This window comes from Drosophila tropicalis, unplaced genomic scaffold (genome assembly GCF_018151085.1).
Source record: "Drosophila tropicalis isolate 14030-0801.00 unplaced genomic scaffold, ASM1815108v1 contig_859, whole genome shotgun sequence".
NCBI classification, from domain to species: Eukaryota; Metazoa; Arthropoda; class Insecta; order Diptera; family Drosophilidae; genus Drosophila; species Drosophila tropicalis.
In genome coordinates, this window is record NW_027173353.1 from 7,204,178 (window position 1) to 7,221,482 (window position 17,305).

General features: G+C 36.3%; 2 protein-coding genes across 4 annotated transcripts in view; one reads left to right on the forward strand and one right to left on the reverse strand.

The window, feature by feature from the left end:
- LOC137582555 (nuclear pore complex protein DDB_G0274915) overlaps nt 1–16,344 on the forward strand; it is a 41,018-nt gene extending 24,674 nt beyond the window's left edge. For all 3 annotated transcript variants that reach the window (XM_068297136.1, XM_068297135.1, XM_068297137.1), the window contains exon 4: nt 14,999–16,344. In XM_068297136.1, the coding sequence (XP_068153237.1) occupies nt 14,999–15,451 (453 nt within the window). In that variant the 3' untranslated portion in view covers nt 15,452–16,344. The remainder of the gene's footprint in view (nt 1–14,998) is intronic.
- A 45-nt stretch (nt 16,345–16,389) lies between these two features.
- On the reverse strand, nt 16,390–16,982 carry LOC137582179 (uncharacterized). The gene is made up of 2 exons (XM_068296631.1): nt 16,751–16,982; nt 16,390–16,682 (listed from the first exon to the last, which is right to left on the reverse strand). Exons 1-2 carry the CDS (start codon nt 16,980–16,982, stop codon nt 16,390–16,392), a joined length of 525 nt encoding a protein of 174 aa, XP_068152732.1.
- Between the last annotated feature and the right edge of the window lie 323 nt (nt 16,983–17,305).

A 17,305-nucleotide genomic window follows, 5' to 3' on the forward strand; every position in this document is an offset into this window, starting at 1 on the left:
AATAAGATGTCATATTTTTTGAACTGAACATGTTTGAAAACCAATACGATATCAAATTGTTTGCAATACAGTTTCGAACACGTTTATAAATATTGAAACGAAAACGGTAATTCACACGCTCAGGAATAGATTTAAAGTAATCGTATTTGGCATTTGAATCGTTTTGATTTTGATGGTAACCTTTTCTTTCTTAACAATGAAGGTTTTATGCATTGTAGAGATATTTAAACATTTGTTTATTATTATTGTTATAATCGTGATCAACCAGTTTATATACATACCAATGATGATTTTGGCTTAGGCTTAGATTTTAATTCCATTGATCTTCACTTTAAGCATTATTTAGAGGATTTTCCTTAACTAATGATTAAGTATTGAAATTGAATATCGATTCTTTCGATTTGTTGAATACAATTTATTCAAATTGTTATTTTAATTTGTTTGCCATGCCAGAGAACCGGATGAATGAATCTCAATAAGTGAAAGATAGAAAGAAAGTCAACTTTCGGTTCGATCAAGTCAAGTTCATGAATAATTTTCCACCTTTTAAACAAGCTCAACTCTCAACTTTGACATGGTCAAATGTCCAAACTAAAACAAATGTCCATAAAAGAAATTCAAATTAAATGGATCTTTAATTCATTAAGTCAAATTGGCAAAGCAATTATCTTAACATTTAGTATATGAAAACAGAGAGGAAGACCGAGAGAAAGAAAGATGGTCCGTCTTTATGGCGGTCTTATGGCTTTTAAGTTTTTGCTTATTTTTTCTTTACTTCTTTTTCACTTCTCTCTTTCCTTTGGGCCTGACATTTTGCCGTGAAGGCAAACACTTTGTCAAAGTTGAAGTTGGCGCAAGCGCAACGAATGGAAAAGAGCCAGACAATTAAACATATATGTTTATATATAAATATTTATCTACAGATTTGTAATTGCTATCCATCAAAGTTTGTCAGGCAACAAAATGAAAATAGACAACACACAAAAAGGGGCGGTCAATATGAATGATAAATATGATCCTAAGCACTGAGGATTTTGCTATGTACCTAATGGTCATAGTTTTAGCCATTATCAAATACTATTAACTTGGCATTAAAACAATGTAGACACGACCCGAATTGGTCTTAATCGGAAAATGACACGAAAAGTTAGACATTTTGTGGTAATATAACATCAAGAAAGATTTCAAGCTTCTTTGCTTACTCTAAGATTAATCAAAAATTCAAATTTGAATATTCCTTCGATTGCAAATTATATAGAAATCTTAACCTGATATAAATCTATCACTTAAATAGACATAAGCCCCTTTTAGACAGTGAAACTGCCCTCAAGTAAAGCTCTATTCAAAGGTAAATTATTCTGATCGTTTTCCGATTTGAGACTGTAATTAGATGAAATAAAAACCCAATATATCTTTCAGTATCGATAGTCTTATTAAGTCACCTTGCTTGGACATACTTGAAATATCTTAAGCTAATGCAAGGAGTGTCTTATATATGAATGATAAATATGATCCTAAGCACTGAGGATTTTGCTATGTACCTAATGGTCATAGTTTTAGCCATTATCAAATACTATTAACTTGGCATTAAAACAATGTAGACACGACCCGAATTGGTCTTAATCGGAAAATGACACGAAAAGTTAGACATTTTGTGGTAATATAACATCAAGAAAGATTTCAAGCTTCTTTGCTTACTCTAAGATTAATCAAAAATTCAAATTTGAATATTCCTTCGATTGCAAATTATATAGAAATCTTAACCTGATATAAATCTATCACTTAAATAGACATAAGCCCCTTTTAGACAGTGAAACTGCCCTCAAGTAAAGCTCTATTCAAAGGTAAATTATTCTGATCGTTTTCCGATTTGAGACTGTAATTAGATGAAATAAAAACCCAATATATCTTTCAGTATCGATAGTCTTATTAAGTCACCTTGCTTGGACATACTTGAAATATCTTAAGCTAATGCAAGGAGTGTCTTATATAATGATATGTTGGTTGGTGTCTAGCTCACATCCGTTTGATTAAAAAAGAAAAAAATATATATAAATGTGATTAAAACTAGCAGTTGCGGTTTGGGCTACATTGGCGAAATATTTGACAAAAAATATTTGCAACTTCAAAGCCAGTTTTCTGACACAATAATCACAAGACAAGTTAGTTGATGTCTTGCTCTTGACCAAAAAGCGAACCTGGCTAGCTGGCACTCGTCGTCATCATCATCATCATCACCGTCTTTGTGGCCGTTGTCATCGTCGTTGTAATCAATGAACAACTCTGACAGTTGATTTGTAACTTGGCTTTTGCAGCAATTAAAATTAAATTTTTCAATTTTGATTTGATTTTGCAATTGCGTAATAATCGACAACTGAAACCAGATAATAACTACTTGAATTAGGTGGATTAATCCGCACATACATCTACCTAGTTAGAAATCTTAGACATAGTTGAACAAAAAACCATTATTATACATAAAAACCTTTCACATTTTATACCAACAGCCGGCAGCGACCTTTTGCTTTGCTAAGTTTAACTAGTTACATATATAGAACCTGTTTAAAACTCCGACCAACCATTCGTAGGTGTAAATACTGCCACAACTCGGTTTAGGAGCGGCCATGATACAATTCAAATACTAATTCCAACAAAATAAAACCCAAAATAAACTTCTTGAAAAAAAAAAAAAAAACAAAAAAACTAAACAAACCCCAATTTTGGTTACACCAATAGTGCATTTTTTTTTTTTGTTGGCCTTTTTCGTGCCGCTCCAATTTCGTTGGCAATTCTGTGGCAAACGATGATAGAAACTAAAATGTTTAAAGCCATTTTTTATGCAATTTGCATGGCTGGATAAATTGTGCAATATTCTCTGCAGATTTCATTTGTTCCCCTAGCTCGCTCCCACCATTTGCCCCTTGTGCTCTGCCAACTTTACCTGTTCGTTTGACACAATTAAATTACAATAAGCTGCCATGTGTCTTGTTACCAATTACACTTAATTTTGGTTAAAAAGCAGCCGCCGCCATCAAGCAACGCCGCCTCGCCCACACTTGGACAATGACACAAATTGTGCATTGTTTTTGCTCAGCCAATTGCTGGGCAAGTTTGTTTCTGGCCAGGCTTTAAATTTACCCGTTTCCCCAATTACATTGTCCAGATACACTCAACAAAAATACCTGACACTTGAAACAAAAAGTTGTCTATGTATTTTACTTTCCCCTTTCAACTATCACCCTTTTAAAAAACTGAAGATTATGAAATACTCCAAGAAATTTATGTTTTTTATGAAAGAAGTGCAAATAATTAAAGAAGTTCTATAAAATAAGTTCAATTGAGTCTATTTGTTGACTTACAAGGGAGGTTCCCGAACACCCATCTAAGCTAGTGATACAGCAATTAGAATATATGTATATATTAGAAATGAAAGATATTCAAATTATATATCGGTATGACAAAAAAATAACTTGGTTCTTCCTTTAAGAAGAACTACTTAAGTCACTTCTGGTTTTAAACCATTTAGAGATATTTCGCTCTAGGGAGCTCTAGGATCAGGAAGTAAGCCCTTTTGATTGGTACACTCCTCATCACTTGAATAGGACAGCCTGTACACTCTTTGCATTTTTGCTTATACCCTTAAAAGCGAAATGATGTCCTATTCAAGTAGCTTTTTAAAGAAGGTTAAATTAACCTTCTTTAAAGGTATACTTTTGGGTTCGGAACATCTTGTTCTAAAGGCTTAAAACATTTCCAAGTCACCTACTGTGAGTCCAATGAAAAAAACTGTGAAATTAAAACTCAATTGAAACATTTAGTATACAAATTTATTTTATTTACACTTTAAAATGTTTTAATAATGTAAGTCTATCTGTTAGAAATTAATTTCTCTCTGAATCTTTGATCTTTTCACATCTCTATTAAGGAGAAGGAGTAAAACTCTTTTGATAGAAAGAGTATTCAATGCGTCGTATTACATTTTTTTCCTTCACATTTGGACTAAGTGTATTTTAACTCGTTTTTATATTTCTTTTGCAAATGCTTCGGTTGAATGATTAACGATTCGAGCTACAATCATTTGGTGGGTGTGCATTTGTGAGTGTGTGTGAGTGAGTGAATACGAGTATATAAGTGTGAATATGTGAATGTGAGCGCATTGTAATTATGTTAGTTGGCCGCTATACCGCTTTTGCTTTCAATTGTATTGAACCAAGCCATAAACTCGTAAAAGAAACCAGTCGAACTGACTGGGTAAACCAAAGAAATTGATACGTTTTGTCTTTACACACATTTATATTTATTTATAACATAATAATAAAATACCTAAGTCAAACCAAATACTTCACTCATTTCAATTGTGAAAATTGAAAGTACATAAATATTTGCTGAAGGTCAATGAGGCGGATAATGTGATATTTTTGGATCAGCTTTCAAAAATGGAAAAAAAAAAAAAATGGGGAAAAAAAACTAATACAATTTTCGTGGTGCTGACTTGACAGATACAGACATGAAATACCTTTGGAATCGAGTTGGCTATAATGGAAAATGTACTTACTATTTGGAACATACAACTTTTCCTTTTGCCCCACTCGTAGAAAGCCACAAGAAGTGACTTTGGCGGCCCTTGGTTGAAAGCCTCATGCATTCCATATTAATGAGTGCCTCGCCTCAATTGGCCGGCCAAATTACGCTCAATTGTTACCATCTCTAATTTGTGCAACGTTGGGGGATTAAGTAATAAACAACAAACGCATCAAATACATCTAGATATATGCGAGTGTGTTTTACAGGAAGACCGACAATAGGAGAAAACTGTGTGTTGTTACTGGGAGAGTAACACTGTGAGGTAGTTCCAGTAATCAGCGCATGTGCAGCCATTAAACCAGTAAACTTAGCCAACTTCAGCTAATTTATATGGTGGTTGTTGTTGTTGTTGCTGTTGCCTTGGTTATGGCCGCAAATTAAATTTATGAACGCAAAATGAAGAACCCAGAGGGGCTGCTGGCCGCTTTTTGTTGTTGTTTTGTTTTTGTTTCGCTGTGAGAAGAAATGCATCAATGCATGAAATGAGTTTTTATGGCTTTCATAAAACGGCCTTGAACGCCTCGCATTCTTTCTTTCTTTCTATCTCTCTCTCTCTCTCTCTTTCTTTTCTTGCCACAAAAGCTGCAACAGCAAAACAGTTTTCACTTAGCCCAGGCCAACAGACTAAATCTTGGTATCTTCTGTGGTTTTTGCCCAGTATTTCTTTACTCTTCTCTTGTCGTTTGTTTTGTTTTCTTTTTTCTGCTTCTCACTTGTTTCACTTTATTTGGCACAAGCGAACCGAGATTACCAGAGCCCAAACCCCCTACCGGACCGGGACCGGCACCGGATCGGGCCAATGGACCTTTGCGATAAATTCATTCTATGTACCTGCTATAAAAAGATTCGTTGCGTATAATCTGCATGCGTTTCTAATTTGTTTTGCTTACTTAGATGGACATAATGGTTCGCTGATTTCAAGAGGTTACTGAACCAACGTCCAAATGCTTACAACTCTTAAGAAATGATTAACAAAATAAATATGAGTATTTAAACAGAAAGCCTCCGATGGCAACTCCAAATGTTCACTTAACTATACATAAAATTCATTCATTTATTTAATGATGTTGTACTAGCATCTAAATGGTATTTTGGTATTTACCATTTAGCGGCTTTATAGTAATTAGGAATCTTAGTAGATGCATTTTGTTCTGAAGTTTGAATTGATGGATCATTAAATATTTTAAATACAGGTACATAAAGTTAAAGATCCACATATACTTCGGTCAAAATCAGCATATGTAAAGTATTTGAGCCAAATAGATAAGCTGTGTTGAGTTGTAGACCACCCAATTGTTTATGTGATGATATATTTTTATGCTCTTTTTGGCTTTACCACAAAAAAGGTCAATGTCCTCTTTAACTATAACTTTCTCGAGCACCTAGTTGTATCAATTTAAGATATAATAAGTTTAAGTAGAATCAAAAGCCATCATAACAAATCAAGTGGTTAGATTCTATAAAGAGGAGCAGGCGGACCCATCATAGGAAATCAGAACAAAGCTGTATATGAACATCTATATCTGGTTTTGAGCCTTGGGTCAATGGGGGGGTTAATTGGCATTAGTATTTAACATTTTAATGTTCCAAGTAATCAAAATTAGCAAGTAATGAAGAAGAAATGAATTTGGAAAGAGAATAGAGCATTTCCTTGGCATCACTTCCGCCCAGTAACCTGGCCAAGACAGTTATTCCTTCAATTTGATTACTATTTACAGTTATTGTGCTAATTCCTCACATGGCGATAATGTTTATATGAGTTTTATAGCAAAAAAAATCATATTAATAAGTTTAACTACTAAAAATTTGTATGAAATGTGCCGCTGACTTTGTGGGCCATAAAATCTCTTCTCATCTCATCTTTCTGGCTCATCTTTGGAAAATTAATAAGCACCTTTTGGACCATTTGGATGGTTTTTGCATTTTGAAACACACACAAAAAGCGTTAATATTAATTATGGTGTCCAAATTGGTTTCTTTATAGTTTTTTATGCCCCCCTCCTTGGACTTTCTTAACTTTTGTTTAAGATCTTTTGTTTTTCTTTTCTTTTTGTTTGTTTGTCGCTTTGGGTGAAGTTACTGAATACATTTCTTAAAAATTTTCCACTTCCGGTTGCATTAATCATTCAGCTTTATTGCATGGCTAAATGTCTGGAATCGCTTTAATCTGTTTTCATATATGTTTCCCCTCTGCCCCTCGCCACAGCTCCATGGGCAATTATTATTTCGCATATGATATATACAAAAGGTAACTCTTGTCTACATCATATACAAAATCAGCGAATGGAACCAATGTCAGCACCCTGACTCGGCTTAGTTTGGCTCGAGCTCGGCTTGAGTCTCTGTGTCCCAAGTCCGGGTGCGATTATATCACTGAAAGTGCTGGCAAGTGTCCGAGAAAGGTTGGGATGAAGAGAATGGGGGCAGCGTTGGAAGTAAGGGGAATTGAGCTGACGGCATGCATAATTAATAACGGATGAAAGAGGAGTAGGAGGAGGAGGATGAGGAGTAGGAGTGAGAGTGCAAGAGTGGAACAGTGCCACTGACATTGAGCCCAGTCCAAGGGTTTTGGAACCACAGAGACTCGTCAACTCCAATTGACTTACCAATTCTTTTTTGTTGTTGTTTTTTGTTTTCCGCCCTGTCATGGGCCACTAATGATCTATGCGGGCGCCTAAACGCTTCGTTGGCCTGGCCTGTTGGGCTGCTGTTGCTGCTGGTGCTGGTGTTGGTGTTGGTGTTGCTGGGTGACGGCTGATGGGTGGATGTGGTGCCTAGTGGTAGTGGTGTGCCCAGCCGGTACCTGCAAAAATAAACTACAGAAGTTTATGTCTAAATATAAATCGCATAAATGTAAATGCCCTTTACAGAATGAGGAATTGCAGCCAAATGGGGGAAGTTGTTTGTGCAACAAAATTAGCAACAACAAAAACCAAAAAGAGAGCTATTCGCAGCAAAATGTCTTGTCTTACTTATTTTCAATCTATGGAATTTGCCCTTTCACCACAGGAAATGATTTTGTCTCTATGTGTGTGTGTTGCAGCAATTGCAAAAATTATATCATGGTACGCCTAATAAGTTGGTTAATTTATATTGTATAAACAAAAACATCAACAACAACAACAACGACAATTTGGAGGCGTCACTAATTAACGCGACAACCAAAAATGTTGGCCAGAAAATCACTTGTTTCGACCTGGCTTACATCTTGCATCGAGCTTAAACTATCTGCAATTTGCTGTTGTTGTTGTTGTTGCTGTTGTTTTTCAACTCCAATTTGCTTGTTGTCGTTGTTGTTGTTGACTGTTTGCCTGTGCAACTGAGTGTAAAATTCACTTCTCTTTTTTTATGTTGATGTTGTTGTTGCTGTTGGTGTTGTTGGTGGAAACAAAGGAAACCTTAAACATGGTTTTGATTTTATGTATTTAGTTGCCAGTTTGCTATGCTACAATAATTTAATACCCCTTACTCATACACTAAGAGATAGTGGGTACATTTAGTTGAAACGAATACAAAATTTACTATTCCAACAAGAAAGTTATAAACAAAGTGATTCAAGAGTATAGGAATCTATTTGCCAACTGTAGCTAATCGATTTTAGACAAGTTTTAATTAAAGATCAAAGATCGAGAATAAACAAAGTTTTTTATACATTTTTAAAGGTTAAAATGTGACTCTAATATGATTTATAAATCAATTGATTGGCATATCAGTTGATTTTTCACGGTATTTGCATTTTAACATACTTCAAAGTTTTTTACTATTTTCGACTTCAAATAATTCGTTCAATGTTAAATTTTCTTTTATAGGGGACTTAGTTGAAAAGCCTCTTTCAATTATCAACTTTGGTTAATGTCATTCGTTTTATTTTGAAAAATTTACTAAATTGTTCATTGAAGGTAAGATCAGTTTGTCTGCATTGATAGATTGACCTTTAATTTGTTGATTGACTAATTGAGTTTTTAGTTCTAGTTTATAAGATGAATTACAGTTTTTAACATGGTTTTCAAATACATATAAGTGATTGGTCATACATTTAGGTTATTAGAGTAGTAACTTATCTTAGATATCACTTAAAGAACTGATGATAGGCATATATGCACTGAGTGCATTCTTAGACTTCCGATTAAGAAAACTATTATGACTTGTTGCATAAAAGTTGCAAGTTTATTGAGCAGTGTATTCATCCATGGTACTAGAAATAGACATTTCAATTGGTTAAAAGGATTAAGAGAAGTTGGAATATGTCTGCCCGGTCAATTTCTTTATAATCAGCTTTGGAAATGAGTTTGCATGAGAGTTCCATTGAGTTAAAGTGTTCATCAGAAAGAGACGCATGCGCAGTTGGAGTTCAACAAGTGAAAGTTCGATCCTCCTCCTCCTCCTCCTTCAACCCGCCCCTTGTATGGCACCGCATAATTGCCTGCCTCGCCTCGCCTTGGGTTGACAGTTGCACACAAATTACAAAATTAGTGCTCACATGCGATCCCAAAAGAGTCCAGCTTAAATGTGGATGCTCAGACTCCATCACGATCCGTCCTCCAGATTTAGCTCATGGTGTGATTGTCTTTTGGGGGCATTTTTTGCTCCATGTTAGTATGTTTGGCTGCTTGCATTTTAGCCATTAGAAGGAAATGGCGAAAAGAAACGATGTAGGGACACGCAAACGGGAAACTAACAGACTTTGAATACCCTTAAGAAACCTATTAATGTTGGAATAACCGAACTTATAGATCACCAAATATATCATCTGGAACGTGCTATCGGGAGATCTTGAAAAAATATACTTACATTTACAACTCGATAACTTTGCGGACATAACGCATGAAACTGTTCAATAATACTTAAAGTCACGACTGAACTTCCACAAAGATAAATTTTTGTTCATTAAACATTTGTGTAATTTTTTATCTGGTTTAATTAGCCAAAAGCCCAAGCACGTGTGAGATGTTCAGATTTCGTCTTTTGGTTAAAATAAATGTACCCATTTCTTTTCTGTAAACTGGGTATTCAAAGGCCATCCAAATATTCACAAATTGACGCTTCATGGGGCTAAGGCCCAGGCCATAATAGATTTAAATTGAGGCGGAAAGTGGAGAAAATGTATTTTTGTCATGGAACTTTGCTACGCCTTTAACCTGACAGAGGCATGCAATGGCACCAAGGAAATGTAGGAACAAAAATCTTATCGATATGCGATTTTTTGTTCCTTCTAAAAAGTTTCTCATAAAACGTATTGACTATTCTACTTGACTACTTTATTACAAAGAAATAGGTCTCTTAGTTTATAACACTCTTTATTTGGGTTTTGTATCTATGGGTTCCCTTAGTTGATTGGAGTTGAATAAAACTTGTAGACACTTTTGGATTTTTAGCAATTTAACAGCTTAATAGTTCAAAAAGCAATCAGCTAGTTGTTAGGGAATAGCTGTCTTAGTTAGTTTGCTAGAGTATATGCCAAAAGATTTCTTGTGCCTTTGGTTAGTTGAAATTGCTGTTGCAATTACCCAAATTCATAAGATTCTGCCGCACATTTAGTAGGTGTTTACTGCAAGGCAACTTTCAACACCTTACAAAGAAACTGCAACAGTTTTATAAGCTGCTCAGTGAATAGCGCGAGTGCCCCCAAAGATATAACACTCTTGCCAATTTTTCCCAAGGCCCCACAAAGAGGTGAAAGAGAGACAGAGAGATGAAGGAGGAAATAGCTCCCTATAGGCATTTGGTTCATACTAAAAATACCCTAAACGCAACTATGTATCATGTGGAGGTAGGTACTCATGGTTTTTGTTTGACTTTATCAATCAGTGTGTGAAATCTTTCTACATTTCGCAATGCAGCTGACCTAAACAACATACACAGCAACGACGTATCTGTCTAAACGATTTTATTTATGGCCCAGAAGCTTCATCTTCTTGACCTGGCTAACAGTTGGCTTGTTTACCTCTTTGTGTGTGATATGCTTTTGTTTTTGGGTAAAAACTAGGCGAAAAGTTGACTCCAAAAAGGGGCAATTATGATGGTAGCAGCTTCATTTGCTTGTTTATGCTGTTATGTACATATATCTGATGACAATTGGCCAGCCTGTCATTCCAGTGCGTCGCCGCCAATATGCTAATTTATCACACCGTTAGAGAAACGGTTCTATGGCCAGTTATACATATTTCTTTTTCAATACGTGTACCTATGGATATAGGATAGGATTCAAGGTATCTTTGACATTTTATCAACTTGTACGTGAGCTGTTTGAAAGGCTAATGAAATACTCAATACTCGTGGTAGAATGACTACGAATGCCATAAATAAGGCAGGCAAGGAAAAGCAAAAGCAAAACACAAAACAAGTGCACAAAAATTCCAAAACCTGGGCGACAATATTCTTGGCTCAGTCACGTCAGCAAAAAGCCAAAAACAAAGACACCAAAAAAGGCACTAAAAAGAGAGAGAGAGAAAAAAAAGCGAAAATGTCGCCACCATCGGCGAGACGCGCCTTTTAGTATCTTTTTGTATCTCTTTGTGTCTCTGTATGTAGCTGCAGTTGGCGCTTAAGTTGAAAGGCGTGACAATGCAAATGCCAAAAGCTTCGTCGTCGTCGTCGCCCCATCCTTCCCGCCCACTCAACCCTCTTGCCATGGCTATCTTTGGCGTCAAAATCGACAACGAGAACGACAAGTTTCTAAATTAAGTTGCAAACGATATGCGGAAAAAAAACAATGTCGAGTTAAATTTATAACAAGGCATTATCGTAGAGTTCATATTTTCGAGAGCCTGAGATCTGGATTTTTTCCGCAAGTATATAATAGACACATTTGAAATGGAAATGTGTAAATCATGAACCAAAAATTATCATTTGCCAGTTGAATTTCTACATAATTTGCATCTAAACGATGAATGGTAAGATTTATGAAGCAAAAGACGTCATATCAGGCTTAGAAAATATTTGATATATTATTAGCTGAAATTCCCAATGCAAGGGGAATCTAGAAAGCTAGACATTAAGAACATAACTTGAAGTTTTCATGAACATTGCTGAATTTGATCATTAATCTATGATAACTATCTTAATGTAGGCAATTGTTAATGATAAGATGACATAAAGATAAAATTATACTAGAGAATTGTACAAGAGGCCAGGTTAATGATCCTAGCCATCTATTAAAGCCATGATCAAACAGTGTAGGCATAAGGATCAACAGAGTACATAGAATGTGGCCCGTGACAAGAATAAACACTATGACAATGGCTGGATGTTTTTATTGTGTTTTTTTTTTGGATGGAGCTTATCTCTGGGGAGTCTCTTCCGCATTTGCAACATTCTGCGGTCGCCAAAGTTCACGCTTCAACGCACCAAATGTTTGATGTGCTGCCGCCGACTTCTATGTGGCCATGATGATGTCGACGCCAAAAGGCACTTTGGCTATCCCCTGCCTAAAGATAGAACGTATCCAGATTTACAAGACAAGATATATACTATATCTATGTGAATGTATGTATGTATGTATGTCTTTACATGCATAATATTGCATCGTATGGGTGTACGTGTTGCATCGACAACGACTTTGGGGGCTGTGGCAGCCTTGTCTTTTCTGATGGGGGCATGCAATAGGCTGGCCGGCTGGCTGGCATTTATTGCCTTGTGCATTCATGAAATACTTTTAGGGCTTCAGTTTTGTTGTTTTTGTCCAATGTTTATTGCGTAAGTGCCTATATAATATAACTATTTAAAACATTTCTAAGCCATTTCAACGCAATGCGCTTAAGGCTAATTAAATTTTCAGTGTTATCGATTACATTTTATGACTTGAAAGTCAAAAGTTTTCCCCTCCAAAACCATCTAATGACGACATATTTTGAAGCTTAATTACTCTTGCTCAGGTTTTTCCAGTTGATTACTCAGAACTATTAACATGACATCTTAGTGAAGAAGTGATGAGGAATAGAAATTAGACATTTTTGGTTAGTTTGTATCGATTTACTTAGTCAATTACAGTCAAATCTTTTGATGGTAACCTTTGTTATAGTTTTTCTTTTTTAACTGCGGTTTACTCTTTCGCTTTTTGCTGATGTTCTCTATGAGTTGTGCGGTTGGTTGGTCGTAGGATGGAGGGTGAAGTGTGGGGTCTATGAAATCTTTAATATTCCTATTCCTTGGGCGAAGCCACAAAACTTCATTTGGCAGTCATTGTATTCGTGCAGACAAATGTTTGTCTTCCGCAAACAGATTTACAGACTGTCTAGGCAATGCCTAGAGTTTTTTTCTGTTCATTTTTCTTGGGCATTGATTTTCTATCTTCAATTTCAGCTCCAATGCGGAAATATCTGACGGCTTATAAGTATATGGTACAAGTAATATGTACATACATACGTGGGGTAGAGGGGTTAAAAATGCATACCGAGGTTCATTCTATGTACGGTTTAAGTGTGCCAGCAGCTAAAATTAGATGTGTGTGGGTGGCAAAAAAAGCAATTGTAACTTTTTGCTTACGTAAAGCACTTGTCGATAGGCAAATGTCTAATACCAATTAAGCTCTAATTAACATACTCTCAAGGATGGGAGAGTGAACGGGGTGCTCGATATGGACATGGGAGGCGTTCTAATTCTTAATTGTGTTAATAGACTAATTCGCTTGGCAAATTTCAAAACACAAAAGCAAATGAATGTCAAACGAATCTCCATTTATGCATATTCAGTTCGATTTCTTCAATCAATTGCGTTCCAATAATACGCCTAGTTCAATCTCCCTACTAATATCAGATGGATGGCATCTGCTACTGGTGGCATATTGCAGCTGCAGAAAGTTGTGCTGGTTTTTTTTCTTGCTGCTTTTTGCAAGATATTATGCGGCGATATTAATTGACAAATGAGATTTTTCCCTCCTACTCAACGGCGACAGGGAAACTTTCATTTTGACCACAAGCGCCTTGTGTCAGCTCGACTTAATACAAAATAAGAAGAGGAAAAAAAGAGTTAAAAGTAAAATAAATATATACAGGCCAAGGCAATATGCATATGTATATAGTTAGACGGATAGACGGATGGATGGATGGACGGATGGATGGGTGGTTAGCCACGGCTGCTGTTGGGTTAACTTTAACGTTAACCGTTAATTGTCTTCATCTTAGGTGAGTCTTGGCGCTATCAAACGAGCCGAACGTACTCTAGTCGAGTTACTTAATGCCGCTAATGCGGTTTCAGTCTGTTAAATTTGTGGCAAGGAGCGACAAGCTGTGAGCGACTGCCACACCCTCGAAAAGTGCCAAAACGTTTTAACATGGATGAAGACAAATTTACTTGTCTAAGCTTTATTATTAAACGGAAATGTGAAAAAATTGAATTGAAGGTCGGAAACTTGTAGCTATATCTAGTACACAAAATCCATCTAAAGATCTATCTTTCTATGGGATTTATATCCAACAAAATGATTCCTATCTATATATATTTGAAAATCTTTAGATCTATCAACGTGGTCATAAGTTGTTAGATCTCTCTGCATGTATACATATGTATATAGTGAATAAATTGTTAGATTTTTTAGTTTTTGAATTAATATCTTTTTAATGAAATCTAAATGCAATCTCTGTACTATCTATCTACTATATATCTACTATCTATTTACTATCTATCTACCATTAACCTACCAACTCTTAACTAACTATCTAAATATCTGTCTTCAATTCTATCAACAAATTTATAAATTTTTCGTCTATATATCTGGGGAATCATCACATCATGCGATCTAGTATCTGCATCATCGTTTTTTACCTATCATCTATGTGTGTCTATCAATTTATTTGGGGTTTAACCCAAACTTAGTTAGTTTTTCCACACAAAAGATTTCTAATTGCAAACTAAATGCAAATAAAGGAATGGAATCTGCCTGTTCATTCGGCGCTTGAATCCTTATGTAATTCTCATTAAACAAGAACTATTTTGCCAACTTTAACAATGAAAATATTGCAGGTCGTTAGAGTATTTTGAGAACTAATGAATAAAAGAAAGCGGAGTCCAATCGGTTTAGAGAGTCCCGCCACTAGGCTTAGGACTACGCCCATGAATCAACGTCGAGATCGTTTGTGGTGGTTGTTAGTGGTTGGGTGGTGCTGCCAATCAATGCCAGGCGAAGCACACGCGACGTGCTTTTTGGTGCAGAGATCAAGTCAACCGTTGGAGCTTGTGGCTTAAGTTTATTTGGTTACAATTTTGCCTTGCTCTATTTTTTTTTTTTTTTGCTTTTTGAAAGTATCCCGGCTCTGGATTTATGAATGTTTTGCTGCGTTGGTGGCCGTCAAGAACTTGTATATACAAATTTATATGAATATTAATATCTGTCATTATTTATGTTTGGCTTGCTATTTGATTTATTTGCCATCTCACTCACCATTTACCTCTCTCTCTCTCTTTCTCTCTTTTTTAGTGTGGGTTGCGACAATTGGATCTCTCATTGCTGTCACAATTGTGGGTGCTGAACGACTCTATACAGGAGTTTCGCACCATGATCGAGGAACAGGAAATGGATGAAGATGATGAGGGCGACGAGGATGCAGAGGAGAATGAAGAGGAATCGGTGGTGGTTGAAATTGATGAGCAGGGTAATCGCAGACATTCACCCACACCCTCATCCTACGATTCGCTAAGCTCTGAGGGTGGGCCAGAGGCTGATATGGATGCTGATCTTGTGCTGCAAGCCAAGCGACTGGGTACCATACCAAAAGTAATAACTACACAACCAAAGCAGCAGCAGCAGCGGGACTCGAAGCAAAAGCCATTGCCCAGGATGCGTAGTGCGCCACCGCCACCACCGGCTGCATTGGCCGCAGCAGCAACAATGACAGCGCGCAAAGCGGCGGCACCACCACGACCCACATGATGTTACCTAACTGACTTCCTTGCCGGAGTCAAGATGGTCATGTGCAAGGCGATTGTGAGTGATGTGCCGCTTCTGTCATCGCCATCATCCACATCAGCCAGAGCAGCTGCCGGAAAGTCATGCTGGAACAAAGCGGCAAACGAAGGATCCGGAATGGAGACTTTGTCGGACCAAACACATACTTTGGCAACACGAAGCAGCGACATGCACCATCCGTAGATAGAATATATACATATACATATATATAATCGATCAATCTATTTATCTCTAAAGCCTTTATAAGCGAACTGAACTAGATATTTTGGGTCATGCAAAATTAACCTTGAATACCTTGAACTTTTATAAGATTTCTACTATAATAAAAAAGGGGTTTGATTTCCCCTTATACTCTGTCCTTTTATAATACAGTAGTTGATGTCAAAAAAAAAAAAAAAAAAAAAAAAACATCCCAAAAGTTGCCTAGATATTGCATGATCCAAATCTAATCGGAAAGCATTTTTACGACGATTGCAACCTTTTAGGCCATAAGTTTAGCAGTCCTTTGTGTGATCTTCAGTTTTAAGTTAATTGTGTATATTATTTCGAATGTAGACCCTACCATGGTAGGCAATACAAATGGGTTCAAGCATATGGCGGGTTCAGCATATATACATATATATAAATTCAATCATATTGTAATTGGTATTTGTAATTTTAGTTAAAGGAATGACGGCGTGCGATATGCAGACGGCTGAATGAAACCTTTGTTTGTTTCAATTATTTTAATAAACTTTAATCGAAACTGTCACCTAGCCCTAAGCACCTTCTACTATATATACTGTATATAACACTTTCTTTAAATATCTAATGAGAAACGTGCGAAATAAACAAACCTAAACGATGCATTCAATATACATATATATTTGATAATTTTCTGGTATCCAATAATTAAACTGAGCCTAGGCCAAGCTCACCCCATCTGTGGACAATTGGACACAGGGAAAAGCATAAGATAAGGCCTGACTACCACTTACAGTGGAATAGAAAGTTGGGCACATTTTTATGCCCGACAACCCGACCAAGGAAGCGCTAAGCTTAAGGCACATGTCCACAGGCGTTAGGGATATAACTGGTAAACAAAATGTAGGTGGATTTTTGGCGTCAATTGTAAACTTAGCCACCGATGTGCCATCCAGGGTAACACTTACATCAACAGATACGCTGAGAATGCTTAGCTTGAAGGTGAGACAAACTGGGAAAAAGCAATAGTTAATAGTTCAAAATCAATGAGATCTTTGTCTTGAACCGCGTTTAACTTACGCGTTTTTGTCATATTCATGGCATCCACCACAACACTTTGACAGCAGCTGCAGGACAAGGATATCGAACATGTACAGGTCTGCGCCTGAGCTGGAAAGGATACAAATCCAAAATCAGCACCACTAGATGCCGCACTACTAGACGAGGAACTACTAGATGCCGCTTCAGTATGGACAGCGATATTTTGACAGATTATTAGGCCCAAAAGCCCGGGTAGAATATAGTTCGCCATTATTTTACTTTGAACTGGGCACAAAACTGGAAACCTAAACGTTTTTATAAATGTAATATATGGCCTTTTTAACCATATTAGCCAAAATTTCAATAAAAAATCTCATTTATTTTTTAATTTGATTTATGCAAAGCTTCATTTAACTTTGCGAGCTTCAAATGTTGCGCACGGGGGGATTTTTTAAGTTTGAATTACTAGTGCAAAGTGCGCATAATTTATTAAATTAAATTATATTTCCTCTATCAAATGAGGGATATGGAAAATTTTCATACTTCATAAAAAAAATAAGATATCAAATGTTTTAGATTTTAATTTAAACTGTC